At 39.9% G+C, this 27,189-nt stretch overlaps 1 protein-coding gene across 1 annotated transcript in view; it reads right to left on the bottom strand.

The window, feature by feature from the left end:
- The window catches only part of STK3 (serine/threonine kinase 3), a 185,234-nt gene that overhangs the window by 84,123 nt on the left and 73,922 nt on the right, over window positions 1-27,189 (bottom strand). The window contains exons 8-10 of the mRNA XM_015405871.1: window positions 26,252-26,377; window positions 17,157-17,355; window positions 806-981 (exon numbers count right to left, since the gene is read on the bottom strand). Coding sequence (XP_015261357.1) covers window positions 806-981; window positions 17,157-17,355; window positions 26,252-26,377 — 501 coding nt within the window. The remainder of the gene's footprint in view (window positions 1-805; window positions 982-17,156; window positions 17,356-26,251; window positions 26,378-27,189) is intronic.

Raw genomic sequence — 27,189 nt, 5'->3', positions numbered from 1 at the left:
AAGCGAGGCCGGCGGCGAGGCCGGCTGTTCCCCCCCCTCGCCCGCCCGGCTCCGAGGCGGCGACGCTGGCGGCAGAGCATTTCCTGTGCATGCGCAGGAAACGCTCTGTCAGTTTTGGGGGGATTTAAATATCCCCCCGATATTTTGGGGTTTTTTTCGATTTTTGTGCACACGTGGGCACAAACCTCTCCCTGCCCCCCAGGTAGCCCCGGAGCGCGGATTTAGATATCCGCATGCACGGGGCCAGTTCAGTATTAGTATATAGATGGTATTCACTACAGCATACAGCCGTTTCTAGCAGACTGAGATTATATCCCTTTATAGTATGTAGAAATATGTCATGCCTTTAGGAAATCTGTATTCCTAGGAATCTTCTGTCCCTGTTTGTCTCTTAATTGTATTGCTCCAAGAGAATAGTTGGAACCAAGCCACAACTGAAGCTGTAAGAAAAGTAAATTAATAAGTGCTAGGTTGCATATGCATTAATTAGTGCAATTTCTAACCAACAGACTGAAATAGATAAACCTTTACTTGCCGAAAGAGAGAGATAATCAGTATTCTAGAAGAAATCCCTGGTTGAATCTTTCCTTTGCAGCACTGAGGCAGTGCAAATATTAGTCATAGAAGAACTGTAGACTTCTAGCCCCATGTAGAAAGATAAAGACTAATAAAGCACTTTCCTGGGAGTAAGTCCCACTTAACAGACTTGAGTGGAATTCTGGGTAGAACTGCTTAAGATTACTCTCTAAATCAATAAATATTTTTGTGAATTCCATGCAAAATCCAACTGTATAAAAATACTTACAAAATCAAAATCGCCATCTTGAGGGACCTTCCAGTTATCCGGGAAAACATTTTTTGATATATGGTATGATTCATGCATGTTTTGATTGCAGTTTTCATGGCTTTTGTTCTTGGAATCTTGCTTATCAAAATAGTCCATAAAAGAAGGGCGCTGTGCTTGTGGTGATGTAGCATTTCCTAATTTGAAAATTAAAAGATGCTATAAAAGTTATGTTTTTTAAAAAGAAGAGCAATATCTTCAGAATTAATTATGCTTGTATCTCTGCTGATCTAACTAACCATTAACCACATAAGCAATTATTAATGTTTGTTTCCTATCAATTAGATTTGCAGGATACGGTGACAGAACAAACAAGCAGAAGGTAATACAGGCAGAATCACAGAATGCTACTGAGAATTCTGGCAAGGCACGAATGAGTACAGATCACGGCTTTTAGTGTTGATGTAAATAACTCAGAAGAAGAAGAAGAAGAAGAGATTGGATTTATACCCCGCCCTTCACTACCCAAAGGTGTCTCAGAGCGGCTTACAAACTCCTTTCCCTTCCCCTCCCCACAACAGACACCCTTGTGAGGTGGGTGGGGCTGAGAGAACTCTGACACAAACTGCTCTTTTTCAAGGACAGCTGTGCCAGAGCTTTTGACTGACCCAAGGTCACATTAGCAGGTGCAAGTGGAGGAGTGGGGAATCAAACCCGGTTCTCCCAGATTAGAGTCCGCACACTTAACCACTACACCAAACTGGCTCTCAGGATAAATCAAATAAATTGTTCAAGAAAATCAAGGAACTGTAGTTTTAGGAGGTTGTTGTAAAGAGTGTATTAGGGCATATATGAAAATGGGAAAGCCAGCAGCGTAGATATCAGTTTAGTCGGTATAGCTTCTCTCAACGCATTTTGGAAACTGAAGTTGGGTCAAAGTACTCAGAAATTATCATTCACCACCATAGTTCCCAGAGTTCTATACTGAAAGGGAGCAACAGACTAGCTGAGTATGTAGTATAGCTGTGCCCACACAGATCCTCTGGGTGGAAGAGAACCATGCACAAGTTTATTGCACAGAGATATCCAGTATCATGAAAAAAATAATTTAGCAGAGAATATTCTAATGCACTTCTGAGAAGCTTCACATTTGAGATTACTGGGCTTAGACAGTGATGGGAGCAATCTTAACCGGTCTACTCAGAAGTAAATCCCATTTTATTCGACAGGGCTCACTCCCACAAACATTTTCTTAAAACTAAAATTTACATTGTATAAAATGCATCCCAGGTGAAAAGCTGAGAAGCAATTATATCATGTAACTGGAAAAGATGGTTGGTACTATTTTTACATAAACAGTTAAATTCTTTTATGGTACCACCCTGCAAGATTGGCAACTGCCTATATACATCATTTGATGGAACACTGGAGTGATAGGTTTCCATGGCTGACCCCTGACAGGAGTCTTGCACAGGACCATAGCTATCATGGGGCATATCAGGGCCATGCCCCTCACTTATCAGCCACACCCACAAGTCATGCTGCCAGAAACCCCTTCCTGCTCTGCCGCCCCCAGCATTCCCTCCGAACCTTGCCCATCAGGATGGGAGCGGTGGAGGGGTGGCGTGGGATGTGAGGCCCAGTCAATGTCAGCTCTGGGAACAAAAGGGGGCCCCAGGGCAAATAAGTCTGGCTGGAGCTTCCCTGAGAAGAGCCGCGCCAACAGGCCTCAAAGGGACAGGCAAAGTTTTGGCGAGCTGGGTGAAACAAGAGTGGCGCTGGGAGCAGAACCACTTCAGATGTCACAACTTGCAGGAGGGCAACGGGCCACCTCCTTCCCTTGCTCCACTAGCCCTTTCCTACGGGAGCTCCTCCAAGCCCTTTCCCACTGGAGAGTTTTGGGAAAGCCAAGGGCTCTGTGGGGCCAGAGATGGACGGCTGGGCTTTGGAGTCCCATGCAGCAACAGCTGCCACTGCCTCCCACCCAGAAAGTGAGGTCAGAGACAAAATACTTGAGCGCGGCACCTGGGAAATGTGGAAGTGATTTCCTGAGCAAATAAACTTAAGCTGTTGTGGGCCGGAAGGCAGCATCTGCAGGAGGGAGAGCCAAAGGGCCTCAGTGTCTCTTTATACTATTCAGGCCACAGGGAGGACAAGTGGCTGCAGGCTACAGAAGAGGAAGATGTTCCAAAGATGGGCTATAAAATATGCTTTTATTGGGTTTTTTTCAGGTAAATCATGTAGAAAATTGACGAGTAGGTGGCAGATAACAGTCTCAGCACACTGTTAAAATTAAAATTATATCAGAGGACAAAGATTTTTTATTTTATTATTTTGTGGGGGTTTTGTGACGTCACACCCCCCCCCCCCGGCACCAAAAAGTTTCTGGTTACAGGCCTGGTCTTGTCATTGTATTTTGTAGCAATTGAAGCTTCTTAGCGGTCTTCAAAGGCAGCCCGACATACAAAGGCAGCATATTACAGTAGTGTATTTTGGAGATTAAAATAGCATGGATCAACATGACTATGTCTGTGGGGCCAGCTTGTGACCAAGGTGTAATGGAAAGAATGTGCTCTTAGCAATAATACTAACTTGTGTATCCACCAACAACACAAGCTCATTTATTTATTTAAAAGGTTTACATCTAACCTTTCCACCTAGTTAGGCAGGGGTGAACAGTTAAAAATTGCACTTATTCAATTCAAAGAAACTCAAAACAACTTACCAGTAGTATATTAAACATCAAGGAATCCACATGCAGAGCCTTGATGAAGGAGAACCCCTTCTCTAAGGAGAACTTTCAATATCTTTTATTAAAAGATGGGGGGAATAACCAGGAGCTCTACTTCACCACGAAGTACAAAAAAGATGAACAGATATGGCTTGAACCATAAATCTAGTTATTAGGTACACTAATAATGTAACATGAATCCAAGTCAGATGATCTTTTGAGAAAGGAAATGCCTTATGCCATAAAGTTAAACAGTACTGAAGAACTATGGTATTAAATACATACATTAGTGCTAACTTGCTGCAAAACTAGGAACTTTCTCAAAATTACAGGTTTTAAATTTAAAGAATACCCATTTTAAAAAGTGTACATAAATTCTCATTAATTCTCTCAACAGGTCTACAAACACATAAAGCATTTTTGCAAGCAACACTAAGTAGAGTGTTGAATTATGTGCATTTGTACATCATATAAAAATTCCATATAGAGCAGGACACACTTTCAGTTTCTCTTCTGCTGATTCAAGAATTTGAGGAACAGATTATAAAATGCTCTTAGGATCATCCATATTAGTGATCTTCTATGTTAATATATTTCACCCAAATATTGAATCTCTTGCTCTTAGGATCATCCATATTAGTGATCTTCTATGTTAATATATTTCACCCAAATAGTGAATATCTTTCAGCCACTAATATGGAAAAGGCAAAGATATTTAAGACATATTAAACTATACTCCAACGCTGGCCCTCTTTCACTGCTTATGGAGCATGCCCTAAAAGTGAAAGATGAGATGAGGAATGGAACATGGAAACCAGGCTTCTGCAAGGCTAAAGAAATACTTCAAATTCCTAAGCACCAACATATTTTGAAGCAGTCAGTCATTTTCCACCTTTGGCATTGCCTGATAAATATATGGAACCTGGGACTGAACCCTCAAACACCTGACAACCAACTGCCCATATCTCACAAATGGGACAATCCCATGAGAACACTCTCAACAGTTCATGGATGTGGTTAAAAGCCCGTCACAGTTCTGCTGATAACTGCAATTAAACCTTCCCTTCACAAATAAAACCTTTATATTTGTGATGTTACGTTTATGATTTTACAAGAATTAAACTGATTCCAGAACAAAAAGGAGGCCAACCTTATCAAAACATCTAGGAACCAACTAAAATATCTACAACAGGCATTTCCAACTACACAGCAGAGTTCTGAAGTACACTAAGGACAATTTTAAGGAGGAAGGGGGGGACTCATGAGGAAATCGTAGATGAATTGGTCTGACACATGTTATTGGGTAATCTTACAAACTATTTAAGCAATCATTTGGAAAAAACACAGCACTGCTAAGAATAGCTAACATTGCAACAGGAAGGGAAAGTCATGCCTCACTAACTTATTATTACAATAATATACAAGTGAATTCCATTGCCATCACTTGATTAGATGCTCAGAAAATGTAGAAGATCCACATTAAAGGATAGTCTCTAACTTGCTGAGTTTCACAATCTTTTGATGAGTTGCCTCATTACTACCTTAAGTCTAGCAGAGGAGAAACATATATTCATGGAAAACATTTTCAATTCAAAATTGCTTCTAGGCAATTTCTGAACGTCATACCCAGAACGATTGATCAATTCTTGTAGCGCTCAAACTACAATTACCAGCTGCAGGATAGTTATGATTTAAGAATCCCATCCTTTAAACAGAAATTATGGACCAGCTGGTTTGCACCAAGTGATCCAAAGCTTTTTAAAACCTTGCCAAAAGGAGAGGCCTATAAGTCATTCGTACTGAACATGCCGTACATGCAAAGGATCATAGGTTCTCTGACCAAAAGGACTTTAGGGCAGTAATACTAAGAAAGACTTCTCAGTCCCACCAGTTCAGACATGCTAGATGGGTGAACTGTACAATTCAGTATCAGTTGGCTCCATGTGTTCAAGCAAAAGAAAGCAAGCAATGCTTTGCTTGAGATTGCACACTACTATCTCCAGCCAAGGAAAAGACAGCTCTCATAAATAGAGAGAAGCACTGGAGTTTCCAGAAACTTTCCAAGTCAAGTGTTTATCTAAAATTAAAGAATCTTAGAACCAAGAGCCCCAACAAATGCCTTGGAACAACTCTCAGTGGGCTTGAGTCTCTACCTTACCTGGAAACAGTGAACTTTACCTTTAGTTTGCTTTCTTAACAAGTCTGATCTGCTTTCCTGTCTTGGTACCAGTTCCTATTCTGAACCCTCAAGCCTCTCAGCACTTCCAATACCACCTTCTGTCCATCTGCTGCTACTCACCCCAAAACTGCCTCTTCAGCTTGAACACTGGTTTAATTTGAAACTATATACTTGCCGGTCCCATGGTACAAGTTTGCTTTCTGAGCCCTGGTCCTAAACAAACTCACTGCCATTCCACTATGCCCATCCCAGCCGTCACCCATTTTCCCCACCATCAAAAGACATTTAGGATGACAGCAGATTGTACAACATAACACAAATATGTTGTGCACTATTGAATTGGGTCTTCTTTTCTGGGGGATCCCCTCTTTTATCAATGCAGACAATATCACCACAAGCATATTGTGATATGAGAGGGAGGGGCAAGAAGAAGGACAAACAGAGAAGCTGCCACTTTTACAAGAACAGCAGAAGTACAAGAATGGGGGAGGGGCACCTGTGTGACAATTATGGAAAGATTCCAACAACAATGAAAACAGAAAATGGTGTAAGCACATTTAATAAAGACATTGTCCTGTAAACAAAAGCCAGACAAAATTGTGGAATGGCAAGGGAAGTCTGGGCAAACTCTACCACCACAGAAAGTCTCTAGTTCCCATTTGACTTCCATGATCTATTCCCTCCTATTGATCCAGTACAGATTTTTCTCACCCATCATGAGATTTATTCTCTCCCTGCTTATCCATGTAAGCCTCCGCTCACGAAAAGCACAATGATATTTATTGTTGGGCTGTATATTATATGTTAGGGTAAAATGACAGACTTTGTTTTCTTCCAGATCTCAGCTTCATTTGGGCACAAATCCCGTTTGTGTGCGGGGGGGGGGGGGATATGTTTTTACTTTATTTTTTGTCAAAATGCCCAGGGGCCTCCAACCATGGGCGCCTATAAATAAAAACTTATTACTGTTTCTTATTTTGTCCTGGAAAAAAAAGACGAGGTACATATATACAAAATCTAACATTAGCAAAGTTTTTAAAAGATGTCAAGTAGCTTGCATCTATAGTAGAAGAAAATTCCTCATCTGCCTAAATAAATTATTTCTGTGGTTGTGGCTTGCTATAAAGCCATTTAAAATGTGCCACCCAGCAACAAAAGCTATCTGGAAGGAGCTTAAGCCAAAACAAAGTCCCAACATGTGGGACCCTACTGTCTTAAGAACATTACAACCACCATTGGGTTATGAATACTTCCAAATGCCACCTCTGTGAACTGCCTTCGCAGTATTTTACTCCACTAAAATGCAACTGTGCCACACATACGTTCCTGGGTTGAGGAAAACCTACCCCGGACAGGTGATTTTTTTAAAAAAAAGAATTTGCCATAGTAAGCAGCTCTATAAATTTTAATGGCAGAATTTTAAATATCCCTTGGAAATTAACCACAAAATGCAGGGACTGTGGAACAGCATGAAAATAAATGGGCCACTCTTATTCAGATTCATCATAGCCCTGAGAATTAAGTCACAGCAGCAAGAGGGCTGTTGCTTCCATGCCCTGCTTGCCAATTTCCCAAAGGCATCTGGCTGGCCAAGGCTGCAGATACACTGGCGATCCTTAGCCTGACACAGCAGGAAGGTTCTTACATAATCCAAAGATGTTGCTTACTCATTTCCAAGTGCAATTAAAGGGGGCTATGGGAGACAAAACATTCGCTCTTCCTTCTATCCTATGCTTCTCCTGCTCCCATCAACTTCCTTTGCTCCCTCATCCTTTGTAATAAATAGGATGCCAGTTTTGCTGTACTGTAGCCAGCATGGTGCAATGGTTATGCTGTCTGATTAGAATCCATGAGACCCATGGCTGAATCTCCAATCTGCCTTTAAAGCTCACATGGGTGACTTTGGGCCAGTCGCTCACTCTCTCAGCTTAACCTACCCCCAAAGGATAGGGAAGAACAATGGAGGAGGGGGGAAAGATGTTGACAGCTACTCTGAGTGCCCCCATTGGGGAGAACAGCAGGGAATATCTAAATAAACAGATGATGCAGAAAGCAGGATCAGAAGAGTAAAGGGATGTAATATAACTTCATTATCACCCATCATTCTTGAGACAGTGAGACTGTGTTGCCTACAGAACTAAGCAGGCCTGTTTCAAAGCCCTGGTGGTGGAAAGTGCCGTCAAGTCGCAGCCAAGTTATAGTGACCCTGTAGGCTTTTCAAGGCATGAGACGTTCAGAGGTGATTTGCCATTGCCTGCCTCTGTGTTGTGACCCTGGACTTCCTTGGTCATGTACCATCCAAGCGCTAACCAGGGCCAACCCTGCTTAGCTTCCAAGATCTGATGAGATTGGCTAGCCTGGGCCATCCAGATCAGGGGAAGCCCTATACTTCTATATCTCAGACAACTGGGAAGGAAGAAAACAACTGCAGCTTTCCCCCACCCCCAATCATAATGCAAATACGTAATCAAAGTCATAATGTTATTTTAAAAGAAGCACTGGCAAAAAACAAAAAAAAAAGCTCTGCTACACACCACCATACTGATAGTTTCTTCATTCTACAGCAGGAACGGCTAGTCCTTTCAGACAGCTTGCTGTTCTTTTTCTTTTTCACATTTCATAATAGAATAGAAGATCGACGTGCATCATTTCGGTTTTCATCACTGATACACATAAGCCCGTGAGAAATTGTTTGCAAGAAGCCCTGTTGAACCAGCCTCCCCTAAACAATAAACCTGGGTGTGGACAGGAGCACTTCAAGCACAGCAGGAGGGTTTGGAATAGCATTTCAGTGCTTAGCTCTTTCCAGTATTTAACCTGGGTGCAGCCAGAGGCATAACTTCTTAGCCTGGGGCACGGAGTGAGCCAGGGTAGTAGGTCCAGGACTAGCCCAAAAGGTGGTGTACTGTACAGTTAGTTTGTGTCTGTTCATTTCTTTAAATTGTATTTCTGTATCTTGTAAACCACTTTCACTCCTCACCAGGGAGGAAAGCAGGTTAATAGGGAGATTCATCTGCCCCCTTCAGTTGCTGCCTTCTGCCAGCAGGTGACGACCTTTTTTTGTTTCATTTGGCTTTCCCTCAATGATTCCGCCTTCCTAACCAATGTTTTTATGTTTTGTATGTATTGTACCTATTTTCTGTATATATTTTAACTCTGTTTTTAACTCTTTTTTAAAAAATGGTTTTAATAATGTATGGTTTTGAGTGGGACTGATTTTAATGGTTGTATAACGTAATTTTTTTTCCGTCTATGTTTTAGATTGTTAACTGCTTTGGTAGCCCTTGAAAGGGAAGAGAGGCAGGATACAAATTCTGTAAATAATAATAAAAATACTTAAATAGCCTCTTTGTCAAGGGAAGCAGTGTTGGGCAAGAGTTACTTAAGAGCAACTACCTGATCTGTAGTATTCGCATAACTGTATACACAGCTCACATAAGAAGGATTTTCATCAGTGAATATTTTTAAAAGCCTGAGTTTTTATCTCACATGCTCTGCTTTCTTGAGAAATAGCCCTTATGTCCACACTGGACTGGGGCACCTGGGAAAGAGATGGGGGGGGGGGATTCCTTCTCTAGCCATGTTCATACTACTTAACAGTTCTTACATTAAGGAAGGGAACTAACATACCGAAGACTTCCGGCGGCATGGCGCGGCGACGGGCGGGGTGCGGGTCGCTCCCGACGCCCGACTCCTTTTCGCGTTTTCCGGGGCCTCCCGGAGCCCGGGAGAGCCCTAACAGCTCCCTGTTGTGGTGAGCTGGAGCAAGGGGTTTTTGTTGCGCCCCCCCCCCGTGATTGGCGACGCGGGGGGGTGTCCGCTTCCCACCCCGACGCGGGCGCGGATAGCGAGAGAGAACATGGCTTCCATGCTCTCTACAGCTGCAGCCTTCCGTTTGTTTTTATTTTTATTTCAATACAAAATGGATAGACAGCAACGAAAAATTAACTCCAAATACATGCACCTTTAAGATGAAAGTAACCCCGAACTGTTTGGCACGAAAGGAAATTAAAGCGGCCAACAAAGAGACTCAGCTAAGTATATACAAGTTTTCTGTTTTTTCGGGGGGAAAACCGACCGGTTCTTGAGACGGGACTACTGAATTTTGAATGGAAATGGCGTCTGAAAAGGGACTAGAGCCTGAAATGGTTGTAGAAGTAATGGAGCAATTTCTAAAGGCTCTAAATGAAGAAATTCAAAAGGGCATTAAAGAGGGATTTAAGGCAGCAAATGCAAGATTATACGAGCCCTCTATAGTGCTGGAAAATACTGAGACTACTGAGACTACTGAAAAAGGGACTCAAAACCCGGAGAGTACGGAACACTCTTTGGAGGTGGAGCACAAAAGAGAGGGAGTGGAGCTGGTAAACACAACGCTTCGAAGGCAAAATGAGGAAACAATTAAGGGGGAAAAATTGAAGAGAAGGAAGAGAAAAAAAGAAGGAAGGGCATTTAAACTGAAGGAAAAATGGAACAGAGGGAGACGAGAGCAAACTATGCGTAAAAATCAAAGGAGTTGGAAGCTTGGGAGACAGACAATTTCAAAAACCATTGAGGAAAGACTGGAAAGGAATTACCATTGCTGTAAAGGAAAAGAACATGTAGACATGCTAATGTTGAGAGGAAAATGAATGACTTTCAGAAGTCAATACAAATTATATGAACTTATGTATATGTTGTTATTTATGGACTGCCTAGAACGGAGTAAATTGTGTAGGTTAGATTAAATTGCCGGTAGAAGACAAGACCTAGGGCCAAATGGAAGTAGAGAGATTTAAAGGTGATGGCAGGAAAAGGTGATGATATGATTTATGCGTATATACATTTTTGACCTAGCAGATATGAGCAATAGGGTTGCAGGCGTGAAAATATGAAATGTTATATAAGAATATGGAGTGATAGAGATTGATAATAAATTATTATTTGGGCAACATGAAATGTTAATAGTAAATGAAACCAAAATACATGAATTTGTTTACATTTGTATATATTTTGATTCTACAGATATTAGTAAATGGAAGTGGGCTAAAGGTGATGGTATGAAATATTGGTCATTAATTTATTTTTATGGTTTGCAATGAATTATTATCTGATAAAGGGAATGAATAATTAGGCAGATAGGGAAATTAAGGAAGTTAGAACGCAAAATTAACTATATGAATTTATATATATGTTGATTTTTGTGGAAGATCAAATTACATAAATTTATTTAGATTTATATTTATTTACATTTAATTAAATAGGTTAAAGAAGTTGCTATGAAATGTTGGGAAGGATCCTTCTAGCATGTATCTAGTTTGAAATGAAATGATATGACAAATATAAGTATGTGGGAATGTGGGAATGTTTATATAAAATGTACTGGCCCCCCTATGAAGGAACTTAGAATAATATACCCTTTCCCTTTTTTTTTGAATTTAATGATGGAGTAACTGGAAATTTAGATAGTAGACTGTCTTAAGAAGATAAAGTGGATAAAGAAAATCATAGAAGAACAATATTGGATGCATGTATGGGGAAACTGATATTAGTCTAGGACTGAATATGAAGGAAAATATATTTGTTGGGTAAATGTGTGGTTGTTGCTGTTTAGAAAAAATTATAAATGGTGAAAATTGAATGATTGGTGTATCTAAAACATATTATAGGTGTATGCATTGTATGGGAAAACCAATAAAAATATTCATTAAAAAAAAAAAAACAGTTCTTACATTAAGAACCACTCTCAAGAGTGAGTCCAAAGGAAGAGTCATGAAGCCCCCATGCAAACAGGTGAGAAGTAGCATATTGGGGGTAGGGGCTGTGATTTTAACCACACCAGCAGAAACATCTGAAAATGAATAGCTGCACTGATAAGCCACTAACTCATGTAGGAGCTGATTCACACAAACTGCTTCTTATGGGGTTCTGCTCCCATCTGATGAGGGATCTTGGCAGCCATGTGAATCAGGCTCAATATGCATCAAAGGTGTGTCAATTCACTTCAAGTCTTCTTGAGAAAGGAGGACTTATGACTTCCGGTTGATGGCGGCACGAACACGGACTCACCTCCCGGACGCTCCAGGGGTGTTTCCGTGCTCTGGCGAACGGAGGGGGCGAGCAGGCTCGTAGACCCCCCCAGGAGCCCGGGGGAGGGCGCCTGGCCAAGGAGCTTGGAGGTAGCCGCTTCCATGGCAGAATCCCAGGGAATTGAGGCTCCCTCTCGCTTCAGTGGTCCGTTCTGCTGAGAGACCGAATGGTAAAAGTGAAGCCGGCCGGGACAAGCTTGGGAGATCGAGCGTAAAAAACGATGAAGGAAAAGGGGGCGCAAGACCAGCTATGAACATGAGTCAACCCAGAATCGAATTTTAAACAGAAAGACGCTCTCCTTCCAACGCGGCGAGAGTAAAGCGGGCGGGGGAGGGACGCCTCCCATGCGCACGAACTGAGAAGCGAAAAGGGAGGGGAGCGGGAAAAAGTGAAAACGCGATTGCCCAAAAGTACTCACCCATCGAGCGATACAGATAAGCGCATATTCAGAGACTTTTTAACTTTTGCGAAAAGTAAACAAGCGGGAAAAAGATGGCGGGGAAGAGGGACAAGGACAAAGAGAGACTGTTAAAAGCGAAACCAGAGTCCCCGAGACCAGAAACGACCAGTGAGACTACGAAGGCTATGACTGAAGTCATGCGCCCTCTGCTGGAACAGCTCAATGTTTTTAAAGAACAGATGGTGGCAGTGACGGCAAACATCACAGCGCAGCAAAAACAGCTCTCAACTGTTACAACAAACATCACTGCCCAGCAAATGCAAATAACGGACTTGATCCAAGTAATGAAGCAGGATGCAGAAAAAGTAAAGGAAATGGCAGTGACAACGCATAAAGTGAGGAAGAAAGTGAAAAATTTGGAGAAGAAAACTGATTCTTTGGAAGATCAGATGCTACAAGTTCAAATGGATAAAGCCAATATGGTCCTTCGCTTCCAGGGAGTGCCAGAAAATAGAGGGGAGAATCTTAAAGAACTTATGAGTGATTTACTTGCCCCAGTGACAGAGATAAAAGCGGATTTATTGCTCAACGACATGGATGTGGCCTATAGGTCATATTCAGGATATATAAAGAAGAACAATCTGCCTGGGGAAATAGTGGTAAGATTCTCGAAGAGGCACGTCAGGGATGCTATCCTGAAAGCTGTTTCTGGGACCCCACTGAAGGTGGGGGAGAATGAGGTCAGAACGCTAAAGGATATTCCATTTGAAGTGAGACAACGCAGGAAGAAATATAAAGAACTTATGTGCTTCCTCCAAACAAACTCAATTGGATATAAATGGCTGTTTCCAGAAGGAGTAACATTCAAGATCAAGGAGAAGAAGGTCAAGATTGACTCTGTTCTTAAAGCTCAAGAGTTCCTAAACGAGCAGCTGGGAAGGTCAGAGGATGGGGAAAAAAGAAGAGGACGATAGGTCCAGTGGTGAGCTGGAAACTGGTTCATCTGGTGAGGACTCTTTGTCGGAGAAAGGGGCAGCAGCCCCGGAAAGTCCCTACAAGTTACGGAAGAGAGAGAAAAAGAAGTAAAGGCTGAAGGACTCTGAATTGTGCCTTTGAGAACTTTGGTTCTAGGGGGAGGATGGGGGGGGCACGGTATTGGGCAAGAAAATTTGAAAGGGGAGGGTAAAAGGGCCACGGTTCACTAGCAGTATAGCGATGAAAGACTCTGGATTTTGAAGAAAAAGTCATTTGGAAGATCTCCTATCTTGGGTTTTTAGTCAGTAGTGGGTTCTTTGCTTTCTCCCATATATGTAGTCCCCTTCCCCCTTTTTTCTGTTAGTTATTTGTAGTGTAAAAAAAATAATAATAAAAAACTCCCTTCCGGGGGAATCAAAAAAAAAAAGAGAGAAAGGAGGACTTATAAATACTGCTAAATAAATAAGTTTGTAAAGACTTTTTTATTGACATTATCTACAGTATTGGGGAACTGACCATTACTAGGGCCAAATAATTGGTTTGGTACTAATCAACAAAGAAACCTGAATACCGAGGATTATCCAAATGCAAAGGATTATCTAAAAAAGTCACCTGTGGCTGGCTCACAACATGTTGTAGATTATTCTAAGGCCACAAAAATATAAATCCCATTTAGCTCCCAAAATAGCACATATATTGCATTACATGGGAGAAACAACTTATTTGCCACTTATAAATGTCCTGTAACATAAATCTGCAAGAGGAAAAAATTACTAGCTGATTCATTTGCTAGAGCATAAAAAATTCAGGTCACCAAAATTACAGATTTTTTTCCACATAGTATTCTCTGAACTGACATGTTAAAAAAAACTTGCAAATGCTGAGTACCAGCATAACAAATTCTGTTACTGAAACTAACCAAGTTTTAAGCCTATCCATAAAGGAAGTGGGAGATAATGTGTATATAAGATTAAAGGTACTCTCACAAATGTATGTAAATAACAGGAATGCTAAAGAACTCCCACACTATAATAGTGAGACTCAATTTATGGTGGGGTGTATTATATATTCTGTCCCACTGAATATTGCAGAACAGAATGGCTAGGATCCTCTGAGCAACTTCTGAGCAACTTAGATAGTTGCTGCTGCAGAATGCACTTCCTATTCTGTTAAAACTTCCATTTGTACAGGGAGCCACTGAAAGAAATCAATCTTGTACAAAATGGAAGCTTTGAGGAAGCGTGCTCCATAGGATCTAAGCCGGGGTGTCAAGCTTGTTTGTTATGAGGGCCAGATCTGACATAAATGAGACCTTGTTGGGCTGGGCCATGTGTGTCATAAAATGTAATGTCAGGTAGCAGCGATATAAATTTATAAAGGACACAAACAGATAGATTTTTGTAACTTAAAATAAAAACATGCTTGAAACAATTAGCACTCCTGCAATATTTTGTTTATTTAACAGTATATGATAACTGACTCCTCTTGTTCTGAATTACTGCATCAAAATGTCTGTGCTGTTGCAATCTTGAGTATGCTGTTCAAGTGTGTATCTGTAAGCTGCAAACCTACTTTTGATTTATTGACATTCACCACAGAAATCTCATGCTGAGAGTTCTGAGTCTAGGACCCAGGTTAAAACATGAAATGGCTGAATGATTAAGAGAGTCTGGCAAAGCAAGCTATGATGCAGCAACAGCAGCAGAACTGGAAGCAGGAGATGGCCAGTTCCACCGCGGGCCTGATAGATGCCCTCCGGGGGCCTTATCCAGCCCCCGGGCCACAGGTTCGAAACCCCCGATCTAAGCCAACGTATTTGAACGAGTTCAGTTTCATACAAAACTAAAAGCTAGAGACAACAGTCCTTGGTCAAGAACTTGCAATTTAAATGAAGAGGACAAAGCAAAGATGAAGAAAAAGGATTACTGTTCAGAATAAAGATTCAGGTGAGTAGCCATCTTGGTCTGAAGGAGCAGAACAAACTTTGAGTCCAGTGGCACTTTTAAGGCCAACAAAGTTTCATCCTGGGTATGAGGTTTCGTGTGCATGCACACTTCTTAGATATCCGAAGAACCACGCATGCACACAAGAGCTTATAACCAGAATTAAATTAAACTTTGTTGGTCTTAAAGGTGCCACTGGACTCAAACTTTGCTCAGAAAAAAATTAGGCATAATTTAGAGGAAGGCTAATCAGGAGACACATGGTACAGAATACAGGTTAAGCCATAGTGTTCCACAGATCCCTTGAGCCCCGCATTTCCAGCAGTAAAGGGAGGAGACAAGGGCATGTATCTTGCACAAAGATGAGAGAGCCCCATTCTGCAATTCACAGCATGCATCTGTACCTATACCTCTTTTCTTTGTTCTGACAGACTGAAAAATCTGCACATATTTCATGTATTTCGACCCACAATAGCATCTACATTCCTCTCCTTATAACTATTACATTTGCTTTTCATAACACTGCTATCATAGTGATACTTTACAGTACTCTTCCATCACGTTAAACTTGATTAGTTCAAGATTTCAGTTAATAGACATCCCTATTACTCATAGCATCTAACACAAAAGTACCTTCTACAGCATCAAAAGCAAATTAAAACAAGTATTAAGTGTTCTATGGATTGAATCATTCTAGACCGAGTCATCACTCATCGACAGAACTGTTTATTATCTTCCAGACGAAGATAAAGATCTCTGGTCTACTGTTCACAATAAATAAAACCATGACTTGAATTGCCAGCTCCACTTCTACAAGTCACAACAAGGGTATTTTGTAACATACAAAGCAGATTTAAATGTTATTGTGTTTTAATACAGCACATAAAGCTGTCTCAGTTCATCCCAAGAGTGGATCACACAGGGCCAATTTTATCACATGTACATTCATCAGATACACAGCAAGACAACCATCAGATGGGCACCTGAAGTACACTCCGGGTTTCTGGTGAGCAAAGTCAGGCATTTTATGCTGCCAGGAGCCTTTTTATTCTTTATTAGTACTTTACTACAGTTTTTATACATGCATGGGGGCCTGCACAGACACACTCCAGTTCATCTGCCAGTGTTAAATGATTTCTAAACAGGGGTTTTACAGTTTATATTGTTCCTCCTAATTAACCAGAGGAGCCAAGACATTTGCAAGCAGCTCTCTCCTGATCTGGCATTTCAGCTATCACAAATCCTACTTGATTCTTCAACAAAATGTATTTAGGAAATTTCAATGAATCCTTAAAAGAACTGGAGATTAAAATGGTTGAAAAGCAAGCAGACTGAATACCAGGAGGCAGGAAAAGGGCTGAAAGAAGAATGTAGATCAACCTCAACATTGATAGTTTAGCTACCCAAGAGATTATTTTTATGATAGGCATATCATAAAAAATATTTAAAGCTGTTCAACCTGAACTCCTGGCTATAAATTTATATGCCTATCGTAAAACTGGCCCCAGATGGCCCCCCTTTTTGAATGGTGTAGCCCTCTTACATAGCATGTAAAATGCTCTTAATGCAAAACATTCTGTCATTTTAGCATACAATGTAATTCTTCCAGTTGACCTACATTAAAATGTTGTGTGAATGATTTAAATAAAAATTTAATTATTTTGAAAATGTATACATTTCCAAACTTTGGTAGGAGGCACGCAAAAGCCACAGAACTAATATGCCAAAGATACAAATCCAGAAGTTTGAAGTCTCCCTGCAAAGCATTTGTGGCTTTTTTTCTGGTTGGTCATTTGTGTTGGTAGCTTGCACTCATAAGCCCAACAGAGAGCAGCTGATGCCAGAGAAAAACCAAGAACAAAGTCCAAAACATTCAACTGAACTTGACTTGCACAAATGATAGATCTGGAACTCTACCCTGTAGGAAACCCCTTCTTTTACAAGGTGCTGTTAATTCTAGCATTTCTTTAAAAATCCACAACATAATTGCTATTTAAGGGGGTGTTGTTTGAAAACGCCATTTAGCAATTGTATAGGTTAAAATGAACATTCTTTAACAGAGAGGTGAAACATACTTTTCATGGTGCCATCTTCATCGTCGTCGTCGTCATCATCACTGTTTATCACCATGGTCCCCAAGTCTGATTCTAGCATGGTGCTGTTATGTTCAATCATTGTTTGAGCACTCTCACTCATAGTACTTGTGGCCCTCATTGTGCCTGCACTTTCTGAACTACTCTTCACCATGGTATGAGAGTCCAGTTCATCTTCATCCTGCCAAAAAAACAATGACAAACAAACCTGAATCAGAAATTAGTTCCCAAAAACACATCTTGGGAACACAAGAACATGCAACCACACATTAACTCTCTGTAGAGTTCTGTTCCTTTAAATTAAAATACAACACAAAATGTGATCTAAAACACCCTTCTGACATACTGACTTTCAAGAGGCCTCAGATTTTCAATGGGTTTCCACAGATGTTAGTATTTTAGTGGACATTAAGGAGCACACTAGAACTCACTATTATTTTTCCTTGTTCCCACATATCTTTTCCTTTCAACCCTATTCCAAAACAAAACTGCACTTTTGTAGCTCAACATGCCATGCTTTGTAGCATTTCTCACACTTGCCCACTGCTTCTGGATACATTGGACCTTAAACACAAAGAGCTGATACAGAAATCGGGAAGCTGAGCAATAGAAGGAAAAGAAACAAAAGATCATGGTCTTTCATATTTCCCCCCTCCATTTTACATTGTCCCATGTACCTAAATGATTTTTCATAAAGGTACCTCTAAGAACTTTCAGTGGAAAGGTACACTGATAATTACATGATAAGATACCACTTGATCAATACCAAGAAAGAATTTCAGCACATCTCCAGCAAAAAGATGCAAACAATAAAACAAAGCAAGAACTCTCAGCACAGAATCATAAACAAACGAAGCCGGCCTCATACTTTTGGTACTTATAGCCTATTACTGTGTAGTCTGACTAGCAACTGTTCTCTGAGGCCTTTGCTACCCAAAGTTCAAGGGAGGGGCCAGGAATCTGTTTGGCATATAGAAGATCCCAGATTCAATCCCCAGCTTCTCTAGTTAAAAGAAGTAGTAGGTGATAAGAAAAATCTCTTCCTGAGACCCTGGAGAGCCACCGCAGTCTGAGAAGATCACACTGACCATGAAGAACTAGTGGTCTGATTCACTATAAGGCAGCTTCATGTGTTCTGGGGACCTGGGACCTTCGACATACAAAGCACAAATTCTTCCACTGAGCTAAGTAAGTCCCTCCCTAAGGGCAAAGATAAAAAGCTTCAACAGACAAGAGTCCATCAAAGCAAAAGGACATTGAAAACTCATCTCAACTGGCAAGACCAATTGCTTTCTTTTGTATATAGCTAAAGGATTTTTTCCAGCTATGATAAAAGGGGCAAGGAGAAAACCTGTTGATACTTTGTAGAAAAATATCTGCTGAGCAGATGCTTCGGGACTGTGGAACAGAGTTAATTCCAGCAAAGGATACAAAAGCATTTCCAATCAGTGGCAGTAATGTGCCAGGAATGTAAAACAGAGAACTGATGATAATCCAGTTCATGAATCATAAAATCCATATGGAATAGAAGTATTTGAAAACATTATTAGGAAATCCTACTCTCTTTCTGAAGTCAGATTTAGAATATGTGCACAATACCCCAACTATTTAAGAACTAACATGCTGTTCTATGCCTCAAGTGCTTTTACAAGGGCACATTTTACAACCCACAAAGAACAGCAGAATGCAAGGCGAGATGACTGTTGATTGCATTAAAACTTCCAATTAAAAAGTGTCTAATTTTAGGTGACTCCATAAAAAGCAAAATCTTTTATTTTAGTCCTTTTTTGAGAGCCAAATGAAATCAGCCAAAAGTGTGCCTTCACAGCTCATTCCAACATCATTCAAATTCAAATACTGCCTTATAGCGTTCAGTGCCTTAAAAGAAGGCCAAATGCCTCTAATGAGTACCAGGCAAAAAATAAGGGGAAAGAAAATGTTCTTGCAGCTACAAAAGCAATAATCTTGCAAAGTACTGACAGTGTGTCCAACAGTGCTCATGACACCAAATAAAACTAAAATCAGGTGTATGTTTGAGCGTTGTTTTTTTTTTAATCTCTACAATGGTCATTCAGATTCCTGCTTTAAATGTCATGGACCTAACTCTTCATATGGATATCTTTCAAGAGTTCCCCCCCCCCTACAGTGTATTTAGAGAAATATATTCCTTGCACACAACAAATAGGGTGTGCCACACAAAGGCCAAAATAGGCTTAAACAGGAAGTGCATCATCATCACCTTGTCTCCTGAACAGAAAGCATGGCTTATCCTCCTTTTGAACAAGCTTTCTGCAAGCTACATGCACAACAACTTTGAAAATTAACAATTAAAAAGAGTGCCACAAAAAGAAATGTGTGGAAACTACTTGTTACCACCATGCAGAGGCTGTTATTTTGTGAACAGCTTCTTTCCATCCCCTATTCCCACTTATTGCAAATGTATGCCTTCTAATGTTTAATTTCCCTCTTGAGTCTCTTCCATGTAATTTCTTTTCCTTCAGATTAAAGTAGCTTCAGTTAGCTACATTTCTAATAACCAACATCTTATTCTTGAACTTAGTTACAAGTTAGAATAGGAAACCTATTAGTTCATAAGCTGCCTTTAGTCCAAGTGTTCTTTTTCAAAAGAAAGAAAAAAGGGGGGAAAGGTTTTTTTTAAGTGACAGAAGAAGTACGTGACAAGCAATAGGATCTTATTAAACCACAAGTACAATAGTACTTTTGGAAATGGATCTTTCCAGGCTTTCCCTTCCCTCAATAGGCCCATGTGACTCCCCCAAAATGTGATGCTCAGGGCTCTTGAAATGCCTCAAGGAGCTGAGGTAAGGAAGGTGAAAGGGGCACAATCACCTTCCTCTTACGCTAGCAGGGTTTTCATTGGCAGAAGAGGCACTATTGACAGAAGAGGGAGGTGGGAGCAATTCTGTCCAGCTTGCTTTCCTTACTGCTCTGTGGCCTTTTGACAAGAACAGCAACAGTATCCCATGTGGAAGTCACTTCAGTTTAGCATTTATAACCACATATATTCATGTTACAGTACCAACATGACAAACCCACTGGTATTCAAGCCTGTTCAGTTTTAAACATGAAAATGTATTGTCTATAAAGAATCCCATGACTTATCTTTAATGGCACAATATTTACATACTGTTTCATAGATAACTGGTCTGATATCTTTTTTAAGCGCAATCCCACAGGAGAACACTTCAAATTTTCTTTGTTTGAAATACCTGGGGTATTTTGTCAAAATATATTCAGTGCCTAAGCCATTATACTGCTAATGCCGTTATACTTCTAATAAAAGGAATGAATTGGTGCTCCTCCTGGTGGGGAAAAAATAAAAACCTAATTATCAGCTTTCTCATTTATGCAACTATCTACCTTTTTAGAAGTCGACTGTCCGTCACACTTACAGTAGTAACCATTAACTTCTCTCTACCATACCATTTTATACATGTCAATTTTGTTACTTATTACAACCTTTCCTTCTTGAATCCAATCTACATAGTATGGTTGGGGAAAATCCCTGGATGCATACATTTGCTCCAGTTCATCTCTCCACTTTGATTTTAAAAATCTCAACTATTTGCTATAAGTAGTGATGGACTTCATCAAGGAATTGATAGCAACAATTAATTTCTGGCTAAGACAAACTGAAGTAGAAATCTTGATAAATACATAATAGTTATGAACCAAAAAATCTGTATAATGAAAGAAAAATTAGTTCTCTGAAGGCTGGGAAAGGAACAGTCTATTATTATAAAGACAGTTGTTTCTAGTTATGGCAGTGTATCATGTGTTTCATTCTGGAAAAAAACTAGTCCTGTATGTCATACGTGCTAAAATAGCCCATTTCTTCTTGGGAAACTATAAGATGTATACTGAATTCATATTTGCAGTCTGACTGATGCAACTGGGGGGAGGGGAATCTTTTCCTGTAGATAGACTAGTGACCATAGTCAGTCTTTACCCTTCCACACAGCATATGGTACATAACATGCAATTCTGCCACCCCAAAGCGTTTTATTAGTCTTGCTGGTAGTTATCTTGCATCGCAACTATCCATAGACTTTTCAAGAACATACAACTGTATGTAAATGGCATAACACTACATCACCATAGTGTAGGAAAACAGGTCTTCTCTTTTAAAGTGAGCAAAGAAAGAATCCAAGATTCATCTTAGAATAGATGAGCAATTTTAACTCATCTTGATCTGTACAGAATACAGCACTAGAGGGCAGCAGAGACAATTCAGAAGTAGAGCACATAACCAAGATTTACATACTAACAAAATTCAGTGTCTCGCGTAGTAATTTCACGTACTATTAACACCTCATCATCACCTTTGAAGGGGAAAAAATGTGGACACAGTTACAGCTATCTTTCCAAGAAAGTACTGTTGTAGCTGTAGCAACACACAAGATAAAAGGGTGCAGCTTTAGGAGATGGAAAAATAAAACCCAAAATGCATAGGGATACAGTTACCAATATATCTCAGCACAAACATGTATTTTCAGCAAACATTAAAGAACTATTGACTCTGGTAAAGCTACATCCTTCAAGAGTTCATGAATCAACTTCATTACATTTTTATCCATAGTAATAATCTCTGGCACTTCTTCCAACAAAAGATGACAGACATTAAAAATGATCATAAACATTAACAATTAGTTACACAAATACCAAGAAGGGGAACCTACATATCAGCTCAGATTCTTTTATGCTCTGATCTCAATTGACTATTTTAAAATAACACGACACCCTTGTATGTTGAGTTACCTTAGAAATGGACACGCTTCAATGCCATCTAAAATCATATTTCTTTCTCACCTTCTCATTCACAAAGGCACAGGGGATCTGTTACTTTACAAACTAATTTTCAAAAATTCAAACAAGTGATTCCATAAGAGTTTATTTTATTTCATTAAAATAGCTTAGACCCTATGCTTGGAAGAGAGTTCACTCTTTGCCGTTTCTATTCAAGCACCCTCCCCCCCAAATAAAAGCCACCCAAGAGGTCAGGGTATAATATGGGGATGCAGCACATTTCTGCATCAGCAGAAATGACTCCCCACCTTCTTGCAAAAGCCTTCATGCAAAGAAATGGGGAGCTGCAACTCCCTCCCCACTTCTGTATCCCATACCATTCCTGATGGTCCCAACGTTCAAATATGTCTTCTGGGAAGGCTTGGGAACAGGTGGCAAAGATCCCTTCTGCAACCAAGCAGCCAAGTCATGCCCCTCAATCTAAGGTACACTTCACTATCAAAAACAAACACAAAACATTTTCAATGTCTACCATAAATATAATATGTTTTGTTAGAATTCCCATTATTTTAAAAGCCATAGCTGGACAATATATTGTCTGTGCCGTGTGTGTATGTTGGGGGGGACCACTCAGTTCTGAGAATCCTACCCCATATTTAAAAGAAATAAAAGCTTCTAGCCCTCATGTTTTCAGGAACACATTTGAAAAAACTGATGGCAAAAACAGAAAAGCACTAGAAACAAGACGACAAGTCAAAAGAAGAATGAACACTTTTTTAAAAAAACTCCCCTGATGTTAAACTCTACTAATTTCTGTCTTAATTTTTAAGAAGTACTCTACAATTGTTATCAACAGATAAGAAGCACAAGAGAAGAACTGTAAATACAGTAGCATGGAAGGAAGCACACTATGCTGGTAAGAAGACTGTGCTTTCTTATTTCTTCCTGAAATAATTATTATTTGGTATTTGAATTTATTCACTGGAAGTGTTTTAAACGAATCTCCTGATGATGGATACTTAAATCTGAAGCAAAACATACAGTATGAGGTTGATTATTAGTTCATTTCTTTAAAGATCCACAGAAGTAAATATTTAGACATGTTTCTTGGGGGCTGCCAGGCAACGAGTTGCCTTATATTTCCATAATACAGCTGCCTGACCTCAGAATCAAATTTGCATCACACTTCAAAAATGCATAAAAGAAGAGACTGGTCATGTTTAGTAATGCTTAAACTAACATTTAAACTTTGATATTGGGATTAACCTTCTGTAGAGTACTCCGCTTGCACTTTTTACTTAATTAAAAAAATCTGTACAATTACCTCAACACCTATCAAAACATGTCAATTTGTCAGAATACATTTTCATCAGACAAGCTAGTCCTGTAACACACCCAAACTCTATTCCAAGAGTATTATTTCTGGTCATATTTAGTACAGCTTTCCAACAAGGAAGACTTACTGCTACTTGTTTATGAGAGCGGCCCAGGCTTACAGGTGTTCAGCTCAAGCTTTTGAAGAGACACTATATATTGAACTGATTACCATGGGCCATTTTCCTCTAACAAACTGCTAACAGACAATAGGCATGCCAGTTTTCTTATATAAACCTGACACTCTCTCTTCAATGACATCAAGAAACTTAAGTATCCAAGGAAGTCACGGTTAGGCTAGCTTTTCATAAGGCTGACTATATTAATTTTATTGTGCTCAATGTTATATGGATGTTCTAACAATAGCAAGAATTTATCTCTGCTGATGATGTTCTCAACACGGGCCTCTTCCACACAGCATTCAGGAAAGAAAAAGAATGGCCACCAAACATGTTGCTTCCATTTATCTTTCCTTCTCGCAAGAACAAGGATAACTGTTTAGAATAATATGAATCACAATTAACACACTTGTCCTTTCCTACGTAAACACTACGTAAATTAAATCTTTTATTTCACAAACACTGTCACAAGGGTAAAATTAAATCTTTTATTTCACAAACACTGATTGTGAAAAAGCACACAAACCTTTGAATTATTCAGAAGTTCTTGTCAGGCAGCAGAAACAAAAAGTACTCAATATATGAATGGCAAGAGTCAGATAGTTTACCTATGTAAATATATGGGCTGAATCCAGAACAAGGATTGTGCATCTTCCCCCTTTTCCATTCCCGCAGCAGCCATTTCCAACCCTAGGAAAGGTTGGTCAGAGACAGTGAGGAGGGGAGACAGAGGCTAAATTGCTCCCTTCTCCCCCCCCCCCGTGAGCTACACTGACAGAAGAGGCAGTCGCCCTCCCTGCTTCAGCTTCTTATCTCATTTATCCATTTGTCTACATCGGCCCCACATCTCCAGGAACAAACTTTCTCGGTCAGAAAGGACTGCTGGGGAAAGGGGAAGATCCACAACCAGCACTGTGTTCCACTGATGGTTTGTTGGATCCATCCTTTGAAACACATAAGATTGTTTTTTGACCAGGCCACTAAACACACAACACAAAACATTTATGGACAATAACGCACAATTACTATACTCCATCAGCCAAAGGCATGTTGCCTCTTTGTGCGCACGCGTGTGCGTGTGTGTGTGTGTGTGCCCGTGTGTTTTTGGCAAATCATAATAATATGTTAAAGAATTTACAGATGTTGCACAACAAGTCTCCTAAGCCAGGGTCAAGAGACAGCACACAAATGTGGTCATACTGAAATAACTGACCACGCACATCAAGGATGTCAAAGACTAGCTTTTCTATAAGCTTACACTGAAGAGCTCAAGCACTTTGTGTTTCAGCCATGTGAAACCAAACAGCTACCCCTGCAAAAGCAGCTGCTCTCTTCACAAACTACTTTAATCAAACAAAAGTGATTCTTTTAATTGACTAAGCAGTGAAGCAGTTACTAAAAAGAAATGTACTCCTGACTTTATTTTTTAGTTTACAGAAAATTCTGCTTCCCTTCAGAAGGACAGGTTTTTGGGAAGAGCCCTAGTTTTATTCATACCAGTGGTACGTATCACGTCAACATCTGACATGCCCTTCTCAACAGAAGACAGTAATTTTGCATCACAAACTGTTCCCCACTCCAGGGCTATAGCTGTGAGACCGTTTCCTTTACCATAAATGCAATGAATTATAATTTGCAACTTAAAATATGGGAACCTTATCAGTTAATTAAAAGTTGACCTGTAAATTTTATTTCCTTCATTCAGCCAAGTATGGGTGACCAGAATCTGAACTGCCAAACCGTCCACAGCTTTAAAATTTCACTGCTTATCCATTAAGTAGCAACAATATTTTGCATAATTCCATCACAATGAGTTAGACCATTAGCTTTCTTTTATTATCACAAAAACAATATAGTCCTCAAAGACCCCAATTATGGAAATAAATGCTGAATCAGAATAGAAATTAATATTTATCTGGCAAATGAATGGAAATTAATATTCATGTAATAAATAGCAACAACATACTGTGCTGCACCTAAACAAGAGAAGATTTATTCTTTAGTGCTGGGACATATCCTCGTCCTGTTAATGACCCTCCCACAGGTTCACTGACGGAAACCTTGTTACATACAGAAGACCTTGTAAATTCATTGTCCCCTTCGACTTTAGCGTACACCCTTTGGTAATCCTATTTCACATGACACCATAAAATGCCTTTTCAACCAGTTAAAGTTGGCAGGATCATGCTACACAGCAGGCCATATATGAAGATACTAGACTTCAGTCAAATTGGGAAGGGAAGGAGAAAACAAATGCAAACTAATTCAATGTTCATGCGTTTCAGGAACCCTTTCCCCCCCCTCCAAATTTACTCTGGGAACGGAATGTTAATTGCACAAGTATTATTTGACATGTCATGCATGGCCTGCATTATTCTATAACAACAGTGGCCGTGATCCAGAGGGAGGATATGCAACATCCTGGCACGTGTTCAAGTTGTTTTTGGAAAGCTCCCCTCTCAGAAGGTGCTCCCACAGAAACCATTCTTTAAATTCCCTCAAGTTCAAACAGCATCTGAGAGATCTGGCACAAAAAAAATGAGTGTTGCATCCCTTCAACAGAGAGGAGTTATCACGCCCCCCCCACACACACACACACACACACTCACGATTTCTCCTTTAAAAGGGCTCTTGCAACAAGCCCTACAAACTCCTAGGAGTAGTGCATGGGCATTTTTCAAGAAAAAAACCCACAGAGAAATCCAAGTGCATGCAACCTTCTCAGTCACGGCTGAAACACTCAACATTCGCAGATGATTGCTGCAATGGCTAAAGGAAACATATAAATATAGAAAACACAATTAAATTCTCACACACCGAGTTTTCATCCTCTTCTTCCAGTTCCCTCTGCTGCTCTTCATGCCTCTTCGCCTTGATTTCCATAGCTTCAGTAATCAGGTCTCTTAGAATTGAAACTGGTTTGGCATTCTTAATAAAAGGATGCTAGAAAATAAAACCAGCAGTTATATAAAAATGAAGCCTACAGAAGATCTGAACATACAATATAAATACAAACCAACATGTTAAAAACAACATGCCAATCAACTTCACAGAGCAGCGCATGAAAGAGCATTTCCCTTTGGACAGCAATTAAAATCTGGAATAAGAGAACATCTGATCTGTTTAACTGCTCTGCAGCTAAATAGGATTTTCCTTTTTTGTTTGTTTAGGTAAATAGCAACCATGAGAAGAATGTTACTACAAAACACAACTGCTTTATAGTTAAGGATATAATTGTCCGAAGGAAATGTGAATTAGGTGGTAAATAAACAAAGCGATGATAGCCTGACATACAAAAACAAACTTTTTAATGCATTCAGTTACAGCATTTAATTCATTTTAGCAAGCTGACAATGCAAATTAGCAACCACTATGGCTTTAACAAACCTGTATTTTAACATAAAATGAATCTTTCAGCCACTGGGAATGATGAAATATGAAGCAAAACTAGAACCCTCAGGATGGGCAAATTGCTTTACACTAAAAATAAAATCCATTATTTACTTTCCTGTTTAAGATCCAGTGTGTATGTTCTGGCCTTAATGTGAATTTGGTGCTAGTTACAACACCTGCTGTCAGAAATGCTGTCTCTTTTCTGTAAATTTCCCCCCACATATTTCCAGATTGGATACATGGGCTTTTAAAGCCAATCAACATGACACTTTTTGAAAGGGGGGGGGGTTTTGCTAAATGGTAAGCTTACCTCTGGTATCCTTAATGGTCCTTCATCACTCTATGGATTAAGGAACAAATAT

Source organism: Gekko japonicus, unplaced genomic scaffold (assembly GCF_001447785.1).
Source record: "Gekko japonicus isolate JY-2015 unplaced genomic scaffold, Gekko_japonicus_V1.1 scaffold232, whole genome shotgun sequence".
Classification (NCBI taxonomy): domain Eukaryota; kingdom Metazoa; phylum Chordata; class Lepidosauria; order Squamata; family Gekkonidae; genus Gekko; species Gekko japonicus.
The sequence above is the reverse complement of the archived record's forward strand: the minus strand, read 5'-3'. Positions and strand labels throughout refer to the sequence as shown.